The sequence below is a fragment of the Bos indicus x Bos taurus genome, chromosome 15 (genome assembly GCF_003369695.1).
Source record: "Bos indicus x Bos taurus breed Angus x Brahman F1 hybrid chromosome 15, Bos_hybrid_MaternalHap_v2.0, whole genome shotgun sequence".
Taxonomy (NCBI): Eukaryota; Metazoa; Chordata; class Mammalia; order Artiodactyla; family Bovidae; genus Bos; species Bos indicus x Bos taurus.
Window position 1 is genome coordinate 77,590,125 of NC_040090.1, and position 13,751 is coordinate 77,603,875.

Below are 13,751 nucleotides of genomic sequence, written 5' to 3' on the forward strand. Positions count from 1 at the left end.
AATACCAGAAAAAAAAAAAAAACAACCCAATCAAAAAGTGAGAAAAAGACCTAAACAGACATTTCTCTGAAGAAGACATACAGATGGCTAACAAACACATGAAAAGATGCTCAGCATCGCTCATTATTAGAGAATTGCAAATCAAAACTACAATGAGATATCACCTCACACCAGTCAGAATGGCCATCATCAAAAAGTCTACAAACAATAAATGCTGGAGAGGATGTGGAGAAAAGGGAACACTTTCGCACTGTTGGTGGGAATGTAAACTGATACAGCCACTATGGAAGACGGTATGGAGATTCCTTAAAAAACTAGGAATAAAACCACCATATGACCCACCAATCCCACTCCTAGGCATATACCCTTAGGAAACCAAAATTGAAAAAGACACGTGTGCCGCATTGTTCATTGCAGCACTATTTACAATAACTAGAACATAGAAGCAACCTAGATGTCCATTGACTGATGAATGCATAAAGAAATGGTACATATACACAACAGAATATTACTCAGCCATAAAAAGGAACACATTTGAGCCAGTTCTGATGAGCTTATTATACAGAGTGAAGTAAGTCAGAAAGTAAAAGATAAATATTGTACTCTAATGCATATATTCAGAACCTAGAAAAAGGGCACTGAAGAATTTATTTACAGGGCAGCAGTGGAGAAGGCAATGGCAACCCACTCCAGTACTCTTGCCTGGAAAATCCCATGGACGGAGGAGCCTGGTGGGCTGCAGTCCATGGGGTCGTGAAGAGTCAGACACGTCTGAGCGACTTCACTTTTACTTTTCACTTTCATGCATTGGAGAAGGAAATGGCAACCCACTCCAGTGTTCTTGCCTGGAGAATCCCAGGGACGGGGGAGCCTGGTGGGCTGCCATCTATGGGGTCGCACAGAGTCGGACATGACTGAAGTGACTTAGCACCAGCAGCAGCAGCAGTGGAGAAACAGACAGAGAGAATAGACTAATGGACATGGAGAGAGAGGAGGAGAGGGTGAGATGTAAGGAAAGAATAACATGGAAACTTATATTACCATATGTAAAACAGATAGCCAACGGGAATTTGCTGTATGGCTCAGGAAACTCAAACAGGGGCTCTGTATCAACCTAGAGGGGTAGACTGGGGAGGGAGATGGGAGGAAGGTTCAAAAGGGAGGGGATATATGTATACCTATGGCTGACTCATGTTGAGGTTTGAGAGAAAACAACAAAATTCTGTAAAGCAATTACCCTTCAATTAAAAATAATTTTTTAAAAGAAATATGTAGGTAACTTTTTGTTTCTAAGAACAAAACCTTGTTAGTTTAAGTCAGAATGGCAATGTCTGTGTTCCTACAAATGTCGATGCTTTTAGAGAAAACTACATTGTGTATGTGTTTATAAGTATATAAATAGATAGATAAATTTTTACATGTATCAGATTTTCTCAATTTCATGTATTTTTTCTTTTTCAATTAAAAGAAATCTTTCAGTGAATAACTAAATATGACTAGTAAGAGAGCATGGCAGTGTCATGTTGTACTGCCTTATCTAATGCACTGAGAAGGGTGTGTCATTTCTGTGGCACTCCTCCCAAAACTCTACAAACTCAATAATCTGGAGAAAAACATCACACAAACTCAGACAAATTAAGGACATTCTACAAAACGCTTGATCAGTACTTTCCAAAAGTGCCAAGATTGTGAAATGAAAGGAAAGGCTGACGAACTGTCCCAGATTAGAAGAGACTAAAGGACAGAACGAATGTAACATGAAGTCTTGGGTGGGACTCAGAAACAGAACAAGGACATTACTGGGGGAGGGAATGGTGAAATCCTAATGAAATCTGTAGTTTAGTCAATAGTAGTGTACAAATGTTTGTTTCTAAGTTTTGATAACTCCACCATGGTTATATGAGATGTTAACATTAGGGAAAGCTGAGTAATGGGTATTTAGGAACTCTCTGTACTGTCATGGCCACTCTTTTGTAAATCTAAAATTATCTCAAAATTAAAAGGCTAAAATGTTTTAAATTCTTAAAATGTTTTAACATTTTTGTTGTACCATATGAAAGTGAAAGTCGCTCAGTGGTGTCCAATTCTTTGCGACCCCATGGACTGCATAGGCCAAAATACTGGAGTGGGTAGCCTACCCCTTCTACAGCGAATCTTCCCAACCCAGGAATCAAACCGGGGTCTCCTGCATTGCAGGCGGATTCTTCACCAACTGAGCTATCATTTTTGGCTCAGAACAAATGGCACTATGGTTATATAAAACATTAAAACATATAATGTTAAGCTTAAAAATATATTAAGCTTAAACTATTAACAAATGGCACTATAGTTATATAAAACATTAAAACATATAATTTTAAGCTTAAAAATATATTAAGTACTTATGTATGTAACTTGCCTAGTGGCTCAGGGATAAAGAATCTGCCTGCAGTGCAGCAGACCCAGGGGATGCAGGTTCGATCCCTGGGTCGGGAAATGGCAACCACTCCAGTATTCTTGTCTGGGAAATCCCATAGAGAGAGGAGCCCAGTGGACTGCAATCCATAAAATGGCAAACAGTTGGACACAACTGAGCACACACACACACTCACATACTTATGTATTAATATATATGTCATTTTGATATGATTATACATAGCAACATTCCTACCCACAGGAGTTGATAATTTAGACAGTCTGTCTGAAAACCATATTCCAAGCCAACATCAGTGATGCTGAAGAAGAGAAAGCTCACTCTTGCCAAAGCAGTAGAGGAGCCTCAAGAATGCTTAATAGCAAGGCTGTATGCCTCACTGCATTCGCAGGGGCAGCAAAGATAAGAGCTCTCTGGGTGGGAAAACACTGGAAGAGACTTTCTGAGGCCCACAAAGTCCGACTATAGCACCCACAGCAGGGCCTTCACTTCATCTCCGCCAAGGTTCTCGTGCTTGCAAGCCCCCATTAGCTTATGTTTTATCAGAATGGGGAAATAAACTTCTTACTGCCATAGCAGTGGAATGAGGGGTGGTGGGAATCCATTAAGCACTGGTTATTTGAAAAAGAAGAAAGAAAAACTCGCAAAGAAAAAATGATTTTATCTTGCACTGAAGATCTTCATCTTATAATAAGAGCTAATGCTAACGCTGAAACTCCAGTACTTTGGCCACCTCATGCGAAGATTTGACTCATTGAAAAAGACCCTGATGCTGGGAGGGACTGGGGGCAGGAGGAGAAGGGGACGACAGAGGATGAGATGGCTGGATGGCATCACTGACTCGATGGACGTGAGTCTGAGTAAACTCTGGGAGTTGGTGATGGACAGGAAGGTGTGGTGTGCTGCAATTCATGGGGTTGCAAAGAGTCGGACACAACTGAGTGACTGAACTGAACTGAATGTCTACTGAAAGCTCACAATATGCCAAATCTTGTGTAAAGCTCTTTACATGCAGACCTTTGTCTAATCCTCCTAGCAACCCCACTGAGGGAAGAACTGCTGTGTCCGTATTTCAAATGAAGGAACTGAGGTGAAGTGAGGTTGAGAAACATGCCCAAGTTCACATAGCTAGAAAAAAAAGACATATCCAGGACTCACACAAAAGTCCATTTGACTTTAGACTTCATTTATCGCTTGTAATATACAACCAGGTCTCTCTACAGAGCAGAATTTTCCAGATGATATGAGTATGGGCAGAGGAACCTGGAGGGCTCCATGAGGTTGCAAAGAGTTGGACACGACTGAGCAACTAACACACACTAACATACATTAACACACTTGAGTATGGGCATACCTACAAAATTGTAAGCAAGCTAAACTATGTTTTAATCTTTTTGCAAACTTCTAAAGTGAACATATAACAAAAACTTTTATAAACAGGTACAAATACCACTTGGATGGAGAACTGTTTAATTTGCCATATGAGGACTTGGAACATGTTGAAACTTGACTCTGATTCCTTCAGCTTTTGTAGATCACAATGGAATGTACTAGGCACCCTGTCTTCTTAATACTGCTAGCCAAATGACAAACATAACCACTTCGCCTACTTGGCTAGTCTAAGAAAGGGATGGAAGAACAAAGATTATTCAGTCTCAGCTGTGTGTTGCTAAAGTGAAGATCATCCCCCAGGGTGTCATGGGGAAATATTAGGGAAACCTAAATTTTCCTCCAAAATTCTTTTCCCTTCCCTTCCCTTGTTTGACAAAGCCTAACTCTCCCTCACCATCAGTAAGTCAAAAAAGCCTCTCTGGTTTGCTATGGAAATTGGATAGATGCTTTTTAGTGGCATGGTTAGAAGGAGAGGATGGAAGAACTAATGGAGAGATCATGAGGAAATTATCTCCTCACAGCATCTGTTCATAGCACTTTTCTTTGCTCGTTTATTAAATGTGCATTTTAAGCACTGACTATGTCACAGACACAACTAGAGAAATGAAAATGAACAACACATCTTTTGCCTTCCAGTAGTTCAGTTTCCTGGGGAAAAGAGGTCACCGGGTCTAAGAGGATTAAAGTTGAGTGAGTGAAATGGAGAAAATACATGCTTGCACTTAACTTTGCCTGGGAAAGTCAAGATATTGGAGGTTGAGGTATAAGTTAGGGTTCAACAGGCAGAGAGAAGCACAGTATTTCAGGAAGAGAGAACAGCATGTGCAAGACGATTAGGAGGAGTTGAGCACGACCACAGGTCAGGTTGCAAGCTGGGGAGTGGCAGTGTATGAGGCTAGAAAGGCGGACAGGAGCCAAACCAAAGAGCGTAACTGTCTCGTCCTCTTACTAAATTATAGAACATGTCTTATTCACCAGTTTATCCCTATCTCAGTGTATGCCATGTGGTAGGTTCTCACATAACAGTAATAGTCCAACACAAAATTACGTGTAATTTTATGTCTCTCAATCAGTTGTAAAACTAGATCCACTGTATTGTCAGATTTTTTTTTAACTAATGTAGTATACTGCCCTCTAGTGGTTAGGAAACAATAGGCTTTCTATCACAATGAAGGCCAGCAGTTTCACCCGGATTTGCTCTGCTGCTGCTGCTAAGTCGCTTCAGTTGTGTCCGACTCTGTGAGACCCCATAGACAGCAGCCCAGCAGGCTCCCCCGTCCCTGGGATTCTCCAGGCAAGAACACTGGAGTGGGTTGCCATTTCCTTCTCCAATGCATGAAAGTGAAAAGTGAAAGTGAAGTTGCTCAGTTGTGTCTGACTCCTAGCGACCCCATGGACTGCAGCCCACCAGGCTCCTCCGTCCATGGGATCCTCCTTTCATGCCTTAACTATTGAAAACAATGCTGCAATGAACATGGGGGTTTGGACATCTTTTTGAGATAGTGATTTCATTTCCTTCAGATAAATACCCAGAAATAGAATCGCCTGATTATGTGGTAGTACTTTTTATTTTTTGAGGAATTTGAAAATTGCTTGAAAGTTAACTGAATTTATTGTGGTAATCACTTTGCAATGAATATATTATTTGGTACACATAAGAGTAATACAATGTAACACATCAATTGTTTTGTTGCTCATTTGTGGCCAACTCTATGCAACACTATGGACTAGCCCGCCAGGCTCCTCTCTCCAAGGGATTTCCCAGGCAAGAATACTGGAGTGGGTTGCCATTTCCTTCTCCAGGGGATCTTCCCAATCCAGGGATCAAAGCCATGTCTCCTGCGTTGCAAGCGGATTCTTTACCACTGAGCCACCAAGGGAAGACCCATCAATCATATCTCACTTCAAAAACAAAGCTATGCTAGTTACAACCAGTAAGATACATTCACTCACTGATATCTTGCCACCCAGTTTGAAAATCAGTGCAAACGAAGCAACCGACAAAGGATTAATCTCCTAATTATATAAACAGCTCATACAGCTCAATATCAGAAAAACAGTCCAAAAATGGGCAGAAGACATAGACATATCTTCAAAGAAGACAGACAGATGGCAAATGAACACATGAAAAATGAAAATATATTCAACATTGCTCATTATTAGAGAAATGCAAATCAAAACTACAATGAGGTATCACCTCACCCCAGTCAGAATGGCCATCATCAAAAAGTCTACAAATAATCAATGCCGAGCAGATGTGCAGGAAAGGAAACCTTCCTACACTGTTGGTGGGAATGTAAATTGGTGCGGCCACTGTGGAGAACAGTACAGGGATTGTTTTAAAAGCTAGGAATAGAACTACCGTATAACCCAGCAACCCCACTACTGGGCATATACCCTGCTGCTGCTAAGTTGCTTCAGTCATGTCCGACTCTGTGCAGCCCACCAGGCTCCCTCGTCCCTGGGATTCTCCAGGCAAGAACACTGGAGTGGGTTGCCATTTCCTTCTCCAAAACCCTAAGTAAACCACAATTCAAAAAGATACATACCCCAATGTTCATTGCAGCACTATTTACAATAGCCAGGACATGGAAGCAACCTAGATGTCCACTGACAGATGAATAGATAAAGAAAGAAGATGTGGTATATATATACAATGGAATATTACCCAGCCATAAAAAATAATGAATTTGAGTCAGTTCTAGTGAGATAGTTAAACCTACAGCCTGTTTTACAGTGAAATAAATCAGAAATTACAGAAAAATATTGTATATTAATGCATATACATGAAGTCTAGAAAAATAGTACTAATGAACCTATTTCAGGGAAGGAATGGAGATGCAAATGTAAAGAATGGACTTGTGGACACAGGAGGGGAAAGAGAAGGTAGGAGAATTGACATCCATACACTACCATGTGTAAAATAGATGGCTAGTGGGAAGCTGCTGTATAACACAGGGAGCCCAGCCCTCACGTCTGTAATATCCTGGAAGGAAGGGATGAGGGGAAGGGAGACTCAAGAGGGAGGGGACATATAATCATTATTGCTGATTAGCGCTAGTATACAGGCAAAAACCAACACACCATTGTGAAGCAATTATCCTCCACCTAAATAAATTTTAAAAAAGAAAATCAGTGGTCTCTGACACTATTCATTTCATTTTAATATATTGTTTTATATATTTGGTGTTCCCTGGTGGCTCAGACAGCACAGTATCTACCCACAATGTGGGAGACCCAGGTTCAATCCCTGCATGGGGAAGATAAGATCCCCTGGAGAAGGGAATGGTTACCCACTCCAGTACCCTTGCCTGGAGAATCCCATGGACAGAGGAGCCTGGTGGGCTACAGTTGATGGGAACTCAAAAAGTCAGAAACGACTAAGCAACTAACACTTTATTTTCACTTTACATATTTATATATATATATATATATATCATAGACTATGATTAATGATATAATTCACTCTGAATGTAGATATGATCTACCTTCTTCTCCAAATAGTAAGTTGGTTAACTCAATAATACAAATAATATAAATAAAAGTCTCCAAGCATGCTAAATCACTTAAGTTGTGTCTGACTCTTTGTGATCCTATGGACTGTAGCCTTCCAGACTCTGTCCATGGGATTCTCCAGGCAAGAATACTGGAGTGGGTTGCCATTTCTTACTCCATACACTAATACTAATAGAAAGCTAAACCAGGTAAATATATTACGTTTTTTAATTTATATACATTTCACATGCATTATCTCAAAGTGTCTATGAAAAGCCTCTCCACTTTTACTCTTCAGAGTTAAAGACTAAATTTCCTCAAGAATAGCAATTCTAATATATGTAACAAAGTTTATTGTTACCAAAAAAATGTAATAAAACACCCTAGGTGACAATAGGAAAATTGTAAATTACATGCATTCTTCTGATGACCATTACACAACCATAAAGATCATGTTTGTAAAGAATACTTAATGAAACAGAGAAAAAACAATGATTCATTGCTATGTGAGAAAAGAGGGAGCTATACTTAAACAGTGTCTTAACTATGAGAGGAAACCCACGTGGAGAAATGAAAGCAGGAAATGTATGCAACAAAGCATTAGCAGTAGTGGTTTCTCAGCAGTATATTTTTCACACTATCTACCTTGTGCATTTATTGCTTTTTTTTAATCAGGTAAGTCAAAAAATTAACAGCAAATGAGAACGTCTTTGACAAAAATGTACACATGAAAAACTAAAGAATTCCCCTGAAGGCCTGCCTTTCCAAATTTCCTATGAAACTGAATTACAGCTCCTGTGACAGTTTTCCCATATTGGAGGTTGAGTTTGCTTGTCACAAAAGCACCTTCCAGGTTAAACAGGAAGTCTCCTGTACCTTCAGAATCAGAAGATGAGTAACCATAAATTTGCTTTTATTCTGCTTTATTGACTATGCCAAAGCCTTTGACTGTGTGGATCACAATAAACTGTGGAAAATTCTGAAAGAGATGGGAATACCAGAACACCTGATCTGCCTCTTGAGAAATTTGTATGCAAGTCAGGAAGCAACAGTTAGAACTGGACGTGGAACAACAGACTGGTTCCAAATAGGAAAAGGAGTTCGTCAAGGCTGTATATTGTCATCCTGTTTATTTAACTTATATGCAGAGTACATCATGAGAAACGCTGGACTGGAAGAAACACAAGCTGGAATCAAGATTGCTGGAGAAATATCAATAACCTCAGATATGCAGATGACACCACCCTTATGGCAGAAAGTGAAGAGGAACTAAAAAGCCTCTTAATGAAAGTGAAAGTGGAGAGTGAAAAAGTTGGCTTAAAGCTCAACATTCAGAAAACGAAGATCCGGTCCCACCAGTTCATGGGAAATAGATGGGGAAACAGTGGAAACAGTGTCAGACTTTATTTTTCTGGGCTCCAAAATCACTACAGATGGTGACTGCAGCCATGAAATTAAAAGACGCTTACTCCTTGGAAGGAAAGTTATGACCAACCTAGATAGCATATTCAAAAGCAGAGACATTACTTTGCCAACAAAGGTCTGTCTAGTCAAGGCTATGGTTTTTCCTGTGGTCATGTATGGATGTGAAAGTTGGACTGTGAAGAAGGCTGAGCGCTGAAGAATTGACACTTTTGAACTGTGGTGTTGGAGAAGACTCTTGAGAGTCCCTTGGATGGCAAGGAGATCCAACCAGTCCATTCTGAAGGAGATCAGCCCTGGGATTTCTTTGGAAGGAATGAAGCTAAAGCTGAAACTCCAGTACTTTGGCCACCTCATGCGAAGAGTTGACTCATTGGAAAAGACTCTGATGCTGGGAGGGATTGGGGGCAAGAGGAGAAGGGGATGACAGAGGATGAGATGGCTGGATGGCATCACTGACTCGATGGATGTGAGTCTGAGTGAACTCTGGGAGTTGGTGATGGACAGGGAGGCCTGGCGTGCTGCGATTCATGGGGTCACAAAGAGTCGGACACGACTGAGCAACTGATCTGATCTGATATATGAATATCAATGAAAATACATTCTCCAAGAAATTCCTTGGAAAGGTTACATCAGAATGACTTTTATTCTGTGGTTTGCACTTTTCAAAACAAAGTATGTAAAAAGTGAAAGTGTTAGTCATTCAGTCGTGTTCAACTCTATGCAGCCCGCCAGGTTCCTCTGTCCATGAAATTCTCCAGGCAAGAATACTGGATAGTCATTCCCTTTTCCAGGGGGTCTTCCTGACCCAGAAATTGAATATGGATCTCCTGCACTGCAGGCAGATTCTTTACCTCCAGGGAAGCCTCAAACAAAGTATAGTAAAACACTATTAGTATTGCACTACAGAGTGCACACTAGGTAGGCAAAAATACAATATTACCATTCATATTTGGAGGAAACAGAGTAAGTTTACACTGCAACACAGAGAAGCAGTATATAACCCAGACTTGGGCTGTGAAGGTACGTGTCCTGGAGAAAGTGACTGAGACCTGAAGGGTGGGTTAGACAAGCAAAGACTGAGAAGAAAAAAGGGGTAATTTCAAACTTAAGAAACAGCCTATGTCAAACTCTGCCCACTTTCTTTTTTTTTTGGTTGCCACAGCCATGTGGGATCTTAGTTCTCTAACCAGGGATCAAATCCACACCCCCTGCACTGGAAGTGTGGAGTCTTAACCACTGGACCACCAGGGAAGTCTCTTCCCAATTTACCTTTGTTTCATAATTCTCTGAATCAGAACACTGAGAGAGCTTCTCAGCAAGAACAATTGAACCCTATGCTCCTTCTTGAACCCAACTTAAATGACAATTAAGGAATAAAAAAGAGAGACCAGAGGAGACAGCATCAGACCTTTGAAGGTCAGAAAGCAGAGGTCAAGTGGGAACTGACTTGGATGACGGGGGAAAGCTAAACCCTGTGCTGCAGTCAGAGAAGCCTGAGAGCCAGCTGTCTCTCCTGCAAACCACAGAAGAGGCTCGGGCTAGCCGAGGCAAGGGGAGGCTGACAGAGGAGGAGTGGAAAGCCTGTTTAAAAAACAGCTGGACCCCACATCCAGTTCTGCACACCATACAGGTAGGCATGGCCTCTTCTTTTACCAACCCAGGAAAACATAACAAACCTAAGAATAAAAGAAAATTCTTCAGTCTTCTAAAGGGCCTTGAACATCTCTGTGACTCTTAAATGCTGAGAAACCCCCTTCAGGCCAGGGTGGTATTTGCCCAGCTGGTGGGAATGTCTGCAGCTCAATTGAGTCATTCTCCAGGCACTGACCTCAGGCCAAGAGGCTCCCCACACAGGGTCACACCCAGTCCCTGACGGCAGTCTTCAGCCAGTAATTGGTAGATAAGGGGTATAAAGGCCAGGCCCCCTTGCCTGAAGGTAGGACAACTCTGAAAGGCATGACTACACACCATCAAGAAACAGAAAATATAACGTTTTTTGAAGAAAAGATACCATTTACATCAGGGACAAAAATTTAAATTATCAATGTTGAATCTTTAAAAAGATATGCAAGACTTTTCTGGGAAAAATTTATACATATAATATCGAAAGACATTTTAAAAGAAATAAATGAAAGTATATACCATATCATTGGATTTGAAGATGCACCGTCACACAGAGTTCTTCCCATTGATCTTAACTATTGAATGCAATTCCAGCTAAAACATGAAAACTTAACAAACTAATCTAAAAATGTATGTGAGTGAGGAAATGAATGAGAATAGCCCAGATACTATAAGGAGAAAAACACGGATGTATTTGCTTTACAAATAACAAGACTTAATAGAAAGTCCTTACAAAATAAAATTAGAGAATCACAAAATAAACACATACAAACAAAGAAACTTGATTTATGACAGAGCAGTGGGGGAGGATGGAAGTGACCCTCAGGGGCGTGCACTGCTCAGATCTCCCTTTGTGAATAAAAGCAACGAAGCCTGTTGTTCATGATCATACAAATGGGTTAAGATGAAACACAGCAACAGTGCACCCGAAGGGGAATTCAGGATTGGAAAAGCAGGATGAAAGTTCTGTGTTTTTGGATATTTGGGCCCCTAGATAGTTAAGATGCATACCTAAGGGAGAATTTCAATGACCCCAGAATCTTGAATCTTCTTACAATAGAAAAGCACTAGTCATTAAATTGAGACATCTGTTATTTTTTGGAGCTTCCCAAGTGGCTCAGTGGTAAAGAATTCTCCTGTCAATGCAGGAGATGCAGGAAACATGGATTCAACCCCTGGGTTGGGAAGATCCTTTGAAGAAGGGAATGGCAGCCCACTCCAGTATTCTTGCCTGGGAAATCACATGGCAAGAATTTGATTGCCCACCGGGAGGAGCCTGGTGGGCTACAGTCCCTAGGGTCAGAAAGAGTCAAACACGACTTAGCAACTGAATGCACGTGGGCGTGCATGCGCGCGCGCGTGCACACACACACACGTGACTACAATATTTCCCAGCCAGAAAGTTCATATATATACTAACTAGCTCCTCCCCTGCCTCTTAGAGCAGTCTGTCCTGAGAAGGCTATTTTCCAAGCTATAGTCCTCAGTAAGGTTCCTGAATAAAATTTGACTCACAGCTTTCATGTCATTTGTTTTTCTTTAGATAGACACCTTTGACCCCAGGAGGATATTGGCTGACAGCCTCCATGTGTTGTACCTGCAGGATCCAGCACCACATTCACAGCCTAGGCCTCTCACCGTGACTGATAGTGAGTGGACTTGAGGAGGACCATTCTGGCCAGCGGGGACTCCTCACAGCTGACTCACCAGCCTGGTCAATACTCTCTGAGCTGCTGCTTCCTTCCTGCTCTCCTTTTTCAGTTGTCAGACCCATGTCATAATGTCAAAAGTTTCCTAGCTAACACCTGCTCTTGTTCACTTTATCCTTCACAGGTGTTTCCTCCTAATAAAACCTTGTACATCTCCACTCCATCACGGTATCTGCTTTTCAGAGGAACTGAACTGAACAGTTGGTACTAGCAAATGGTCTGAGAAGGCAGCCTCTAGGGCAGAGAGTGGATTGCTCACTGGCCGGCAAGGAAAACCCCAACCTCAGTGGGATGTGGGCCACAAATCGTCCCTGGCACAAGGTGGTGTCTCAGCTGCTGACTATTTCACAGATGATGGCCTGAGGAAACATACCCAGTGCAGAAAATCAAGCTTACCTATGCAATGAATGAGGCCTTTAAAGACACGAGAGCCAGCGCCTGCAAAGACAAGGGCTAGTCTTTACAAGTGAATGGAAGCCCTTCAGAGGGATAACTAGAAACTGAAGGCAGCTAATGAGAAGTTCAAGGCTAAGTATGAGAGCCAGCGTATGCTTGTGGTGGTACTTCTTACAAAGCCATCCTTATCTCCCTGCAGTGGCAGAGAACACAGCTCAGGAGCAATCACGGGACTTTGCAGATTTACAACTGGGAGCCACAGAGATGATTAAACACTCTGTTACACTAAGGTCCGAGCCCTGAAACGTGGGATGGGGACATCTAGGTGGATGTACCCCAGTATTGAGGCTCAACACACCCCCAATTCTGTGCTCACTGTCCTACCACCAGCCCCAAACTACAGAGAGGAGCCAGCACTGAAGTTCTTGGTGATGCTGGTACCTCTCTCACCAGATGCTGCTTTGCAGACCCTCAGGTCCAGCACTTCCCAGCTGTATTGTGTTGGGATGTAATAACAGTTATCTGCCTAGCAGCCAGGAGAGGAAACGGGGACAACTCTGAGGGCTATTCATTGGGCTGTGGTAGAAAAGCTTCAGTAGGGGCTTACTGTTGTAGGAGAAATGAGGCAAAAAAGGATGATCGTGTCCCAAGTCTTAGGTGAGCCCCTCCATCAGGCCACCAAGTCAGGGTCCTTGGCTTTGAACAGCAAAGAACTCAAGAGCGAGCCTTAAGGAAGTAAAAGCAGTTTTATTCAGGGAGATACGCATTCAAAGACAGAGCATGGGCCATCTCGAAAGCCAGACTTGCACTCTGGGCACGCAGTCAGGGTCTTGGAAAGTGAGAGTGGCCCTGAGGTGTGGGAGTGATTGGTTTTTGTGGTTTGTTTTGTTTTTGTGTTATGGTGGTGAAAGTCATCTAATATAAAACATTATTTTAACCATATTTATCTATACCTTTCTGTGGCACTAAAGTACATTCTGAGAATGGTTAGTTTTTATGGGCTGAATAATTTCATAGACTAATGAGTGGGAGGATTATTCTCAATCCAACTATTTGGGGGAAGGGGTGGAGATTTCCAGGAATTCGGCCATCACCCAATTTTTGGCCTTTTATGGTTGACCTCAGAACTGTCATGGTGCCTGTGGGTGAGTCAGTTAGCATGCTGATGTATTACAATGAGCATGTAATGAGGCTCCAGGTCTCCTGAAGTCCAGTCTCCTGCCATCTTGGGCCTGCATGCTAAGTCATTTCAGTCATGTCCAACTCTGTGTGACTCTGGGCTGTAGCCCACCAGGCTC

At 41.9% G+C, this 13,751-nt stretch overlaps 1 protein-coding gene across 1 annotated transcript in view; it reads left to right on the plus strand.

Moving 5' to 3' along the window:
• The window catches only part of CEP126 (centrosomal protein 126), a 140,386-nt gene extending 126,917 nt beyond the window's left edge, over positions 1 to 13,469 (plus strand). Inside the window, exon 10 of the mRNA XM_027563919.1 lies at positions 11,892 to 13,469. Within this exon, the coding sequence (XP_027419720.1) occupies positions 11,892 to 11,905 (14 nt within the window). The 3' untranslated portion in view covers positions 11,906 to 13,469. The remainder of the gene's footprint in view (positions 1 to 11,891) is intronic.
• The last annotated feature ends 282 nt before the right edge of the window (positions 13,470 to 13,751 follow it).